The 12,817-nt window shown below is 35.1% G+C and overlaps 1 protein-coding gene across 1 annotated transcript in view; it reads right to left on the reverse strand.

The window, feature by feature from the left end:
* Positions 1 to 9,409, reverse strand: part of LOC132543335 (sodium/calcium exchanger 2-like) — a 59,400-nt gene extending 49,991 nt beyond the window's left edge. The window contains exon 1 of the mRNA XM_060206825.1: positions 8,684 to 9,409. Within this exon, the coding sequence (XP_060062808.1) occupies positions 8,684 to 9,409 (726 nt within the window). The remainder of the gene's footprint in view (positions 1 to 8,683) is intronic.
* Between the last annotated feature and the right edge of the window lie 3,408 nt (positions 9,410 to 12,817).

The raw sequence follows: 12,817 nt of genomic DNA on the forward strand, positions 1-12,817 counted from the left end.
GGATAACAGTTTTTTTTTTACTCGTCATTATTTCAATACTATTCATGAAAATATCTGAAGCCACTGCAATACCAAGGAAAAGGTAAGCCATAGCCAACAAATACAGGAATCCTCTGACACCATCATTCCAAAGGTTGTCAGCTGGCAGTGAAATTTTACTTTCACAAACTTCACTATCATTGCTTGATAGATACTCCACTATATAACCATCAGTAAAATCCGTCCGCTTAACGTAAGCCATGATGTCAGTCAGTTAACACTGTAACTCTACAATCTTACTGAACACTTATGTAGGAAGACTCCATTCCATGCTTGTTCTCTGTAGGAACAGTTTGTTTATACACACAGCTCCATTTTAGAGGAAGCTGCAGTGTTCACATTGACTCTTGAAATGTTCTGAGCAGGAAAGTATTCAGTGTCTACTTGAGAGGTACAACAGAGAAGTTTTTGCCACCCTAGTACCGTCACCATAACCGGATTTTACGTAAGGCAAGCTCGGTATATTCTGGTATTAACTGTAATCATTGTACCACGGTTTTGATGTTTTGAATGTTAACTTGATATTATTTCAGTATGATTGTTCAAAAGACATTGATTGTCCATGTGGAACATAAAGGTTATAGATGGTATGGAGGTGACGTATCATACCAAACAATTCTTTCCAAGTCCTAATGCCTACGATTAACAGCATGGATACACAGACCAGAACAGTAGGATTACAAAGGGTGCATGCCACGCAACTGTTGGCCTATTCATTCCATTGTATAATGATTAACATCTAATACCATGTAATTAAATTGACAGAGATTCTTATCCATTCCTAACCAAACATACAACCAAAGCTCTAGTTGTGAGGCTTTAATTAGTTCCTAATTGTTTTTACCCATCCACCCTGGTGATTCAGTTGACTTCTCCATTGGACCAATAGAAATGGATCGTCCTTTTTTTTTTAAATTGGTGTTAACTGTTTTGTGTATCTACGCATATCAGTTGTGTTAAAACTGTTACAACATTGATGACAGTTCTGACAAAAAACACAAAGGTAACTTTAAACTTTTACTGTTGACAAGTTCAGAAGTACTATAGTAACCAAACGCCTGTGTTTATTTGCTTGTGTGCACTTGATTGGGGAGACACAAACAAGCAGTGCTGGATATACCTATCATATCTACTCTATCATCACATTATAAACTTAGACTTAGTCATTGCATTTATCATTGACCAATTAACTCATATTTGATTAACAATAGAAATAAAATGATTATGAAATCATAAAGCTTGTCATAATTAATGGTTCGCAATGGGTTTTTTTCACAACCCGAAGACACTTAGTACTTATGACATTAGTTCATATTTTAAAACAGAATGAAAAAGTTATCAATAAAAAAGTTGTTAATCATTGAGATTGCTATGAAAAAGCTCTGTTCACATGAAACACTTATATTTAGGACCAGTATTTCCCATCAGAGAGGATATATCTGTAAAAGTGCATGTGGTCAATTTACAGTTGTCAAATTAAGATGAAGGTTTACAGCAATAAAATTGATATAGAGGTTTTCAGTGGTAAAGTTGAGAGGGAGATTTTCAGTGGTAAAGTTGAGAGGGAGATTTTCAGTGGCAAAGTTGAGATGGATGTTAACAGCGGTAAAATGGAGAGGGAGATTTTCAGTGGTAAAGTTGAGATGGAGGTTAACAGCGGTAAAATGGAGAGGGAGGTTTACAGTGGTAAAACTGAGAGGGAGGTTTACAGTGGTAAAATTGAGATGGAGGTTTACAGTGGTAAAATTGAGAGGGAGGTTTACAGTGGTAAAACTGAGAGGGAGGTTTACAGTGGTAAAACTGAGAGGGAAGTTTACAGTAGTAAAATGGAGATGGAGGTTTACAGTGGTAAAATTGAGATGGAGGTTTACAGTGGTAAAATTGAGAGGGAGGTTTACAGTGGTAAAACTGAGAGGGAGGTTTACAGTGGTAAAACTGAGAGGGAGGTTTACAGTGGTAAAATTGAGAGGGAGGTTTACAGTGGTAAAATTGAGAGGGAGGTTTACAGTGGTAAAATTGAGAGGGAGGTTTACAGTGGTAAAATTGAGAGGGAGGATTACAGTAGTAAAATTGAGAAGGAGGTTTACAGTGGTAAAATTGAGAGGGAGGTTTACAGTGGTAAAGTTGAGATGGAGGTTTACAGTGGTAAAGTTGAGATGGAGGTTAACAGTGGTAAAATGGAGAGGGAGGTTTACAGTGGTAAAATTGAGAGGGAGGTTTACAGTGGTAAAATTGAGAGGGAGGTTTACAGTGGTAAAATTGAGAGGGAGGTTTACAGTGGTAAAATTGAGATGGAGGTTTACAGCGGTAAAATTGAGAGGGAGGTTTACAGTGGTAAAACTGAGAGGGAGGTTTACAGTAGTAAAATTGAGATGAAGGTTTACAGTGGTAAAATGGAGAGGGAGGTTTACAGTAGTAAAATTGAGATGGAGGTTTACAGCGGTAAAATTGAGAGGGAGGTTTACAGTGGTAAAACTGAGAGGGAGGTTTACAGTAGTAAAATTGAGATGGAGGTTTACAGTGGTAAAATTGAGAGGGAGGTGAAGAGTACTCTTTTTAATGAATATGATTAAAACAGGTAACAGATCTTAGTGCATTTTGTACAAAGTGAGCAGTCAGTATCCATTAATATAACAGATAGGAGATCTCCATGGTACATATGACTATATACAAATACAATCAATACTCCTAGTCTATATATACCTGTAGATAAAGTTTATTGTTTTAAACTTTAACCTGTAGTATCCTATCTAAATACTAAAGATATTTGCCCCACTTCAGTCACTACTAAAGATATAGATATAAAAATGTACCTATATATATGTATATCTAGCTTAATGTGAGGGAACCTGTTATAGAAAATTACTCAATTTTAGAACTTTGGAGACAGCTCCCTAAAAATTAAAATCGTTTACACAGTGTGTATGTGATACCTCACACAGTAATCAGAACAAGATAACAAGTTGACTTGAATGGAACTGTACTACATATCAGTAACATTTACTGAATACTGACACGGTGACAATTATATACTGTACATCACATACATGTCACAATGACACCAGTATGAAGTGTTTTGCACCAAAGCATTACTTAATGCATATCACATCAATACACTTCAGTGCAATATTGCTTCTGATCAAATAAGGGAATGGCTTGTGTTATTTTAATGTCAGTGTGATATTTGGATGATGAAAGGATCGTGTTGTTTTGAATTTTTTGCGAGACTTGGATGATGAGAAAAGGATTGTATTGTTTTGAAATTGATGGGAGACTTGGAGATAATGCTTTATACTGTTTTGATATCATTTCAAAATTCTGGAAGATTTCCTGTAAGAGAACATTACAGATCAAAGAATCTAACGAGTCCTATCAGTCACAAGCTGTCAGTTTTGCGGAGTTCTCTTTGGTCAGTTTAGTAAAGTTATACATGTTGTTCTGTTTATCACAGCCACAGCCACAGACATCTCTGGAGCGCCTTTCACTATTTCCTCTAGTGTACCGCCTTGAGTACCTACCTCGAATGCCCTATTTTTAGTGAAACCTGAAAACAAGTTCCATAGCCAAGCATTAAAACTTTACAGAAGCTTGGACATTCCATGTTTCGAGATCTACCTACAGAGTTCCTCATTGGCAGTAATGTAATTAGTGCCAAGTTCTAGGGCTTTCTTTTCTCTCACAGCTAAGGTACATGTATATGGCACATTTCATAAATACAATTTATAAACATTTTTGAACAATTCTCAAATGTTTAAAATTCTCTGAGGTCTGCACAGCATGCCATTGAGCATTAGTAGGATTCTGGAGTTGTGAGGTCTGTCCAATATTTCACACTCAATTCTGATCTACCTAATTCATTTGGATACTGTGACAGACCTCCCGTATCTTGATCAGTGAAGTTGCCATCACCTACTACAAGATGGCCCCCTATCAGAATGACCCTTGCTGTAATTACGAGCCCTGTTTTTTTGAGAGAACTGACAGTGGTGCCTCAGTTTTATCCCACTGATGAATCATCTGCAATAACATTTGATGAAATGAAATGATCTAATTCTTAGGTTGCTTTCTCTCAAAATGTTACTCCTGAAGCTATGTGTCGTGGAGGCCAGTGTAAAATGTGGGATACAAATTTGGGTAGCTACCTTATCATAAGTGTTGGATGGGTCTGTATTGATCAGAGTCTTACATGTAAATCTCAGGTCCCCATGAAAAAGACAGATTGGCTTTTTACCTGACATGGCTTGTAGTAAGAGAAATATGGTACATCACTCGTACAAACTGCTTGCATTTTTAAACATTAAAGTGCATGTGCGATATTTCTGACTGCCAGCATGTCTTATTCAACATTACTGCAACAGGACACAGTCTCACCTTTCTGATTGTATACTTATTTAATGACCTCATGTAAATTGTTTACCATATGGTGTTTATATACATATATTTACAGTAACTTATGTCTGCCTTACTTCCTACATGTCAAGACTTACAACATCCCACCTGTCTCTACAAATAATGAGCCTGAGACATTGATTATATAAAAAAAACAATCTTTTCTTTGATATTATCATCATTCAAAACAAAGATTCACTGAATATCAAGACAGCTCCAGCACAAATATCCCCTGCACTCAGTACAAGATAAGTTAAACAAAAAAGATTACAATTGCAACACAAAGTGGAACAACATTTGCCCACTTAATGCCAAAGTGACATACATCCTAATATCGATTTGCATGAAAATAGAAAAAAAAACATGAGGTCTACAGGGCCTGTACTGCTTGCTTGAATGGAAGAGACAATTTCTACAAAATTGAAAAATTCTTCACGCCAACATGCTACTGGTCGACCATGGGCCTTAAGTTAGTGATAAGCAGTTGTTTGCCTATTTCCTAAACATCAAACCTCAAGGGACATTGAATGGAAGTCCTTACCTACAGCATGTTACTTAAAATATTTAAAAGTAACACACTGAAAACTTTATAAGAGGTTTACATCATCCTGTTTTTGTTGAAGTAAAGTGATTTAGAATAAACTGTCATTACAGATTCACCTACTTGAAAACAGTTAAATATTAAAACTACCAAAGACAAAAATAGCTGGCATCAAAACCTTGTTTTCCTGCCATTTTTTAAGCAGGTTATAACACAAAAGAGGTTTGCCAATTCTATGACAGAAAGAAACTCAGAAATAGAATTAAGATAAACCTGTACACACATTACCGCTAACAGCTGAAGCCAATCCATCTGGGATGTAATTAGGACAGGGTTTATTACCAAATCTTTGCCTGCGAACTATCAGAATTGGTTATATATTTCTGGAAATCTATGCAAAACAAGTCAAGTGCTGAAAGCTTTAGATTTATCTGTGTGACTATCATAATATCATGATAAAGTCTTTTGATATAGGAGAAGGTCATGCAAATGTATGGAAAAACATATTTAATCCTTTACACCTGGTAGAGTAATGCATGTAACTACTGTCAAACATGCTTCATTAGAGCTCTATCTATCAGAGAGGTTTTCTATGATTTTACTTAAATATTTAAAACGTAACTGGATGTTTTTGTAGTTTGTAACTAATAATATGCAGCATGACTGTCAGCGTTCAAAGTGATTTTTTATCTAAGGACACAAATGTGACCTTTGCATCATATTTGACCTAAGGACACAAATGTGACCTCTGTATTATATTTGATCCAAGGACACAAATGTGACCTCTGTATTATATTTGATCTAAAGACACAAATATGACCTCTGTATTGTATTTGATCTAAGGACACAAATGTGACCTCTACATTATATTAGATCTGAGGACACCAATGTGACCTCTAATTTATATTTTATCTAAGGACACAAAAGTGACCTCTATATTTTATTACATCTGAGGACACCAATGTGACCTCAGCTTTATATTTTATCTAAGGACACAAAAGTGACCTCTAAAGTGACCTCTGCATAACATAACAATTGCTCCAAGGACACTATCTACAGCCAAGATTAATAATCTAGCTATCAAAGATAACCAGTTACTGTAGCTGCCTCTCCCCCCACCCCCACCTCCTCCTAGACCTCTAACGTATACAGAATGTCTATTGACTTAGATGAATACTGTTTATTGTTATATAGCTGTATAATGACCTAGGGACGATTACATGGTTATTACATGTCTATAAGACATTTCTTATGGTGTGATTGTATCAGACTTGTCTGAGGTTCTTAAGTCTGACTACACACACAATCACTAGTCACACATCTTCAGCACTATATCATCATCTAACTACACAGCCAATGACTATCCTACTGTCGCAGTGCAGTTCATCCTAGCCAGACATTTATCAACTTTGATTTTATTTTAAGGCCTGGTTTGAATTGTTTAAGTCATAAACTACAAGAATTCATTCCAACCTATTGATTGCTCCAGATAGGAATTTAAATCATTAAACAATGCTAAATCAATTAACAACAAAAAAATACCAAGGGGTTTAATCAGAATTTTTGTATGACATTGCTATTGTGATTTCCATAAACCTACATTTACAGATATATTAGCTTGAATATATAAACTTAAAATAACATTTCATGCTAACCTAATTTAAATCAAACCATAACAGATCAAGGCCCAGTTTGCTGAAATATCTGAGCGTTGAATTCTCTGACTAAATCAAAGTCGATTAAAGGGAATTTTTGTGTCAAAGATGAAAATGTATCTGAACAAAAGCTAACAAAACTTAACTTTGGATTCTAAAAGATCCTCGATAAATACAAGCAAGATATAACACTGATTTATTTTTTTTTATAAATGCTTTAAAAAACCAAACAAGGGGGAAAAATTAAAGGTTTTATGACTCTTAAGAATGAATAATCAGATGTACTACATAGTTATATGTAATGCTAGAAGGTTAAGTTAGCCCAGGTCAAACGTGACCTGTAAGGAATGAACTTGTGGTACTTTTTTATGTATATTTGATTAAAGTGGTTGAAAAATGAGGTCTGACCTAGTACCTAACACATGGACCCCACACCGACAAAGTTTTGATTAACTTATTAATAGTATCTCATCTAACCATGTTCTGTATTACATTCCCATTAAATCTTTCTTCTCAATTTCCATAACCTTAAATAATCACGTTTTACATTGTATTTAAAATTAATTACAATTTGATCCAATTTTGCAGGAGATTTTTTCCTCATTGATACAACATTTTGATTACAGTTTTGAGATTCTATGGCATTTAAAGTGCACTAAACTGTCATTAAATAAAATGAATATCTGTAGCCAGGGAGGATTCAATCACCTGAAGATTGACTTCATTCCAGAAGTATATTGATGTGAAATTATGTCAATATGTTTGACCTAAGGAACCAAGTCTGACACTAAATAACACTTACTGACCTCACTATATACTATACTCTAACGAATATTAGACAAGTGGTATCCTAACAACAGGTAACAATGACTAGTACTATTCCCCTGATGTATAAATCTCTTTGAAACAGTATCATACACTAAGTCAAATTTGAATAGGTCTCTTATTGCCAAGAAACTTCTAAACGGATTTCTCAAGCATTTTCCATATAAGGTATTAGATCCCTTAGGTTTTCCTCACACATACACAAGGGCCAACCCTGGTACATTATATCAAGTTCTTGGGAAGGAATTTCTGTGCTATGATGCATCAACGATGCCCATTGAGGCAAAAGGCAAGAGGGAAGGGAAAGGTAGAGGTCAGTCTTCATGGTATTCCAAGAAGAAGGACAGAGCCAGAGGTCTACATTAATGGCAGGTTGAGGGCAAGGACAGAGCCAGAGGTTTACATTTATGGCAGGTTGAGGGCAAGGACAGAGCCAGAGGTTTACATTTATGGTAGATTGAGGGCAAGGACAGAGCCAGAGGTCTACATTTATGGCAAGTTGAGGGCAAGGACAGAGCCAGAGGTTTACAATTATGGCAGGTTGAGGGCAAGGACAGAGCCAGAGGTCTATATTTATGGCAGGTTGAGGGCAAGGACACCAATGCCAACATTCACATAAAGAGCCAAAAAGATCCCCATGCTAACTGTAGTCTTAATCCTATTTCTGTAATAACAGGTCTTTCGATACATATCCTTTTAATAATATAATAACATATAATACTGGTTACCCTGAGTTTATACTTTTCTGAAAGATATAACATAAATCAGAATTTTCTTTCCGCATGAGTGGAGAAGTTAGTGGGTTTCATGGCACATGCATTATTAACCAAGGGCATGAACACATTATCTGCTTCTGTTACAAAAATAGTTTTAAATGTTCAATGTTTGCAAAATTTAGCAGTTGTAATATATTTATGATGATTATAATTGACTTGTCTGAAATAAAAATTTACACTTTTGATTAAACACTTTCTATCCATAAAAATGTCTTGATTCAAGTATGTCTTTGTTTCCAGAGGAAGATTTTGAAATTTCAGCTTGCTTAGATGAGTCCACTGATGCAGGGGCCACTTAACTCACGGCTATGATTTCAATTTGACCACTGAACATTCAAATTCATTCCAAATTTTATCAAAACTGATTCAGCAGTTTTTGAGAAGTAGAAACCATTAATAATTTACAATGGTGAAATAGAAGATGGATACCAATGCTACAAAAGAGAAAAAGTACCTACCTCATCAGATGGGTCTTCTTCTGATGTGATTTTCTTCTTCTTGCACCACCAGCCATTATCCTGACAGTATGCCACAATGACAAATAAGGGCATGTATCCCAGTGTGACCCATGCCTCCCAAGGATCTATGACCCCAGGTGTGATATACTGAACTACCAGTAACATCCATATATAGGCCCAAAGTGACCAGATTGATGTTAATACGAACACACCAAACTCACGGATATTTTTCACACTAGGAGAGGGGACACTTACAATACATATGCTAGTAATGATGAGTAGATTAAAAGCAGCACTTCCTATAATAGTAAACGTTCCTAAAGAATCTTCATTATTTTCCGATCCTAAATCCTTTGCTGTTTCAATAACAGCTAATAATATTTCTGGTGCACTACTTCCAAGTGCCATAAGTGTCAAGTTGGCAACGGTTTCATTCCATATCAGCACCTCTCTTTCCACCTTCACTTGTTTTTCTTCATCCCATGATACTACTTTTTTCTTTTTACTGGTGATAACTTCTATACTAGTCATAAAGATGTCAGATGCTATAGCCACCCCTAGAAAGATATATGCGATTGCTAGGATGTAAAGAAATCCCCGCAGTCCCTCTGACCACAGATTTTCTGCTGGAAGGAGGATGTAACTTGAACAAGGTTTCGAGCCATTTTCCACAAACTCCACCACATATCCATTGCTGTAGTGACTGAAGTGGTTGTAGGTGGCCATGGTCGTTTAGTCCTTTCTTCAATACAGGCTTAATCTGCAATGTCAGAAATAAAAGATATCAAAATTCACCCTATACATGGATGTTGTTAAAAAGATTAAAATTAGTCACAAGTGTAACATTTCTATATCATAATCTTTGAACTAGAAAATGTTTGTCATTTATTGATAAATTAACAGATGTTTTCAAATATGACCTTAGACTTGTGGTCATTTCTACCAAATATTGACAGCCTGTGAACATTTCTACCAAATACTGACAGACTGTGAATATTCCTTCAGAAATTGACAGCCTGTGAATATTCCATCAAACATTGACAGCCTTTAAACATGTCCTTCAGATATTGACAGCCTGTGAATATTCCATCAAAAATTGACAGCCTGTGAACATTTCCATCAAATATTGACAGCCTGTGAACATTTCCATCAAATATTGACAGCCTATGATCATTTCCATCAAATATTGACAGTCTATATAAACATGTCCATCAAATATTGACAGCCTGTAAATATTCCATCAAATATTGACAGCCTGTAAATATTCCATCAAATATTGACAGCCTGTGAACATTTCCATCAAATATTGACAGCCTGTGAACATTTCCATCAAATATTGACAGCCTATGATCATTTCCATCAAATATTGACAGCCTATGATCATTTCCATCAAATATTGACAGCCTGTGAATATTCCATCAAATATTGACAGCCTGTGAATATTCCATCAAATATTGACAGCCTGTGAATATTTCCAGACAGCCTGTGAATATTCCATCAAATATTGACAGCCTGTGAATATTGACAGTCTATATAAACATGTCCTTCAAATATTGACAGCCTGTGAATATTTCCATCAAATATTGACAGCCTGTGAATATTTCCATCAAATATTGACAGCCTGTGAACATTTCCATCAAATATTGACAGCCTGTAAATATTCCATCAAATATTGACAGCCTGTGAATATTCCATCAAATATTGACAGCCTGTGAATATTTCCAGACAGCCTGTGAATATTTCCATAAAAAAACTAAAATTCTGTGAACATTTTACATTGATTCATTAAATACATATTTCATTAACCTCTGAAAACCTTTGAACAATACCCATCAAGTATCAATAGCCTTTTATAACTTCCTTCACATCCAAACTCCAGTCTAAAGATAAAGTTCAGGATTTAGATTTTTTTTACCAGATCACACACACATCATAGATCTAGTGTAGATGTGAACACATTTATTTGTTGACTGATGTAGCAGTATTTCTCTGATACCTCAAAAACACCAATTTATCAAGCCCATTGAGCAGTCACATCCCGTAAGTGTTCCAGGCTAATATGAAAGTGTTGATAACATTTATCCATGTTCTCCATCCTCTACAAAACACAGTCTCTTTCAAAGCATCACCATTATGTATAATGTGGTAGACAAAAGTGATTTATATGGGCCAACATTGAACTTTTTTCTTGTCCTCAAGGCCCAGAATGCCCTTGACACCATGAAGTGACCCAGCATAAAGTCCTGATCTAGAGACATAGCTATAGAAGTCACCCCTACAGATCAAATGTCTTATGGTAACTAAGGGCAAAAGTCCTCTATTTCACCCTAACAATGGACCAACAACCACCAACTAGAAGAACAACAATCAAAATATGAAAACTATAAATCAATAATTCTACTTTTATTTGAAGACTCAATTCAAGGTACTGCAATAAAGAAGTGTAAAACATCGTACCAAGATGTTTATCCAGTTGTGTTTGTTTATGCTAGAGCATGACAATGGAGTTACCTACGCTTTTGAGAACATTGAAATCGATGTGTATTTAGTCTTTGTAAATTATTTAGTAGAAAACTAGGGCATTACAGGCAAACTAAACTGAATACGGAGTAAAGCAAATATGACCACTAAGCATACAGACGTCACAATCAATATAGACGAAGGGTTTGTTTGGTCAAAACCACACTTACAACTTTTTTTTATAGAAATATCTATTGAGTTTTGTGGAAGAGCCATTATTGTTCGATGGTGACGCTCTAGTGTTGTACATCACCATAGGCAATAGGACCCAATACAAGTTTATCATACCAATTCAAAATGAAATATAATCAATTCAGAACAGATGAGGTCAGTCTTATTTAACTTTTTATTTCAAATTGGATTGTCATAGATATAAGTCACAAATTCCAAATCAATTTATTGAGTTAACTGATATCAGACGTTATCCTGATGATGGGAAAATATGTCCAAAAAGTTCATTACTATTAAAGTATAGCATAAAGATGATATTGTACCATGTCACTGTCAGCTGGAGATCTATTTCAGCAGAGGTCAAGCAATAGGTCAAACAAGTCTGAGATGTCTGGCTGATGGAACTTAGCTAATCCTTTAAGTTTCTAAGTGCTTTTAGGTATAGCATTTCATGTTTAGTATCTGGTAAAGCAATTAAAACATTATTTTTAACAAATCTACAGAAATAGTAACAATGACCTTGAAACACAAACTCATGTGAGGTTATCCGGGGATATCATTTTACTTTTAACCACTTAAGTCACTGATGTGATGTTGATGTTTTTCTGTAAATAGTAACAACATTTTCTTTGACCTTTGAACCCTGAAACTTGATTTGTCTTAGGTATTTTCATAGCTGATCTTTGTATAAAGTTTAATTCAAATCTCTGAATATACAAACTTACTCAGGTGAAGACATCAACCCTGTATCTGATGGGACAGATGTGAGTGTCACACTTAAGCTTTACAACATAGCCTAACCCCCAACCTCTCTCATAAAATGGAGAGGGCATGAACAGTTAAACTATTGAATTATCAGTATCTTGAAATGATGGGAGAATTATCAATTATTTTACAGAAAAGATCTAGGTTAAATAATGGAAACTGTAAATCAGGTATATAAATATTATTCCAGATTGTATGAAATAATGCATTCTGCAAAAATGCAATGTGTCCACAGATTAGATAAGTCAGTCATATGGTTTTAAAACCTTAAATAAAGATGTGTTTCCATATTTTAGTAAAGTGCTTAGAATAGCATGCCAAATTCATGTTATCAAAATCAAGTAAAGCTGTATTTCATAATTCACAGACAGTGATTTCACTTTTGGATACAGTAGGCATGTACAATATATAGTTATCTGACTTATTTCTTTATGCTATCTTTTACTATTATTTATAATACAGCCAATTTCAGCCATATGCCACCATACTTGACAGCTAAAACAAAAATAGGATCAATTATGACAGCAGTCAGTAATGATACGAGCTCAATATAGTTATCAAGAAATCAATCTGGGACTTAAATAACTTCAAACTTGAGATTATGGGCATTGCTATGATTCATTTGAACTAACTTTCATAAGTGATTTCTTTGCTTAAGAAATCAATAGGTATAAAAGT

This window comes from Ylistrum balloti, unplaced genomic scaffold, assembly GCF_031769215.1.
Source record: "Ylistrum balloti isolate Yb309-2 unplaced genomic scaffold, AGI_CSIRO_Ybal_v1 Utg369752, whole genome shotgun sequence".
NCBI lineage: Eukaryota > Metazoa > Mollusca > Bivalvia > Pectinida > Pectinidae > Ylistrum > Ylistrum balloti.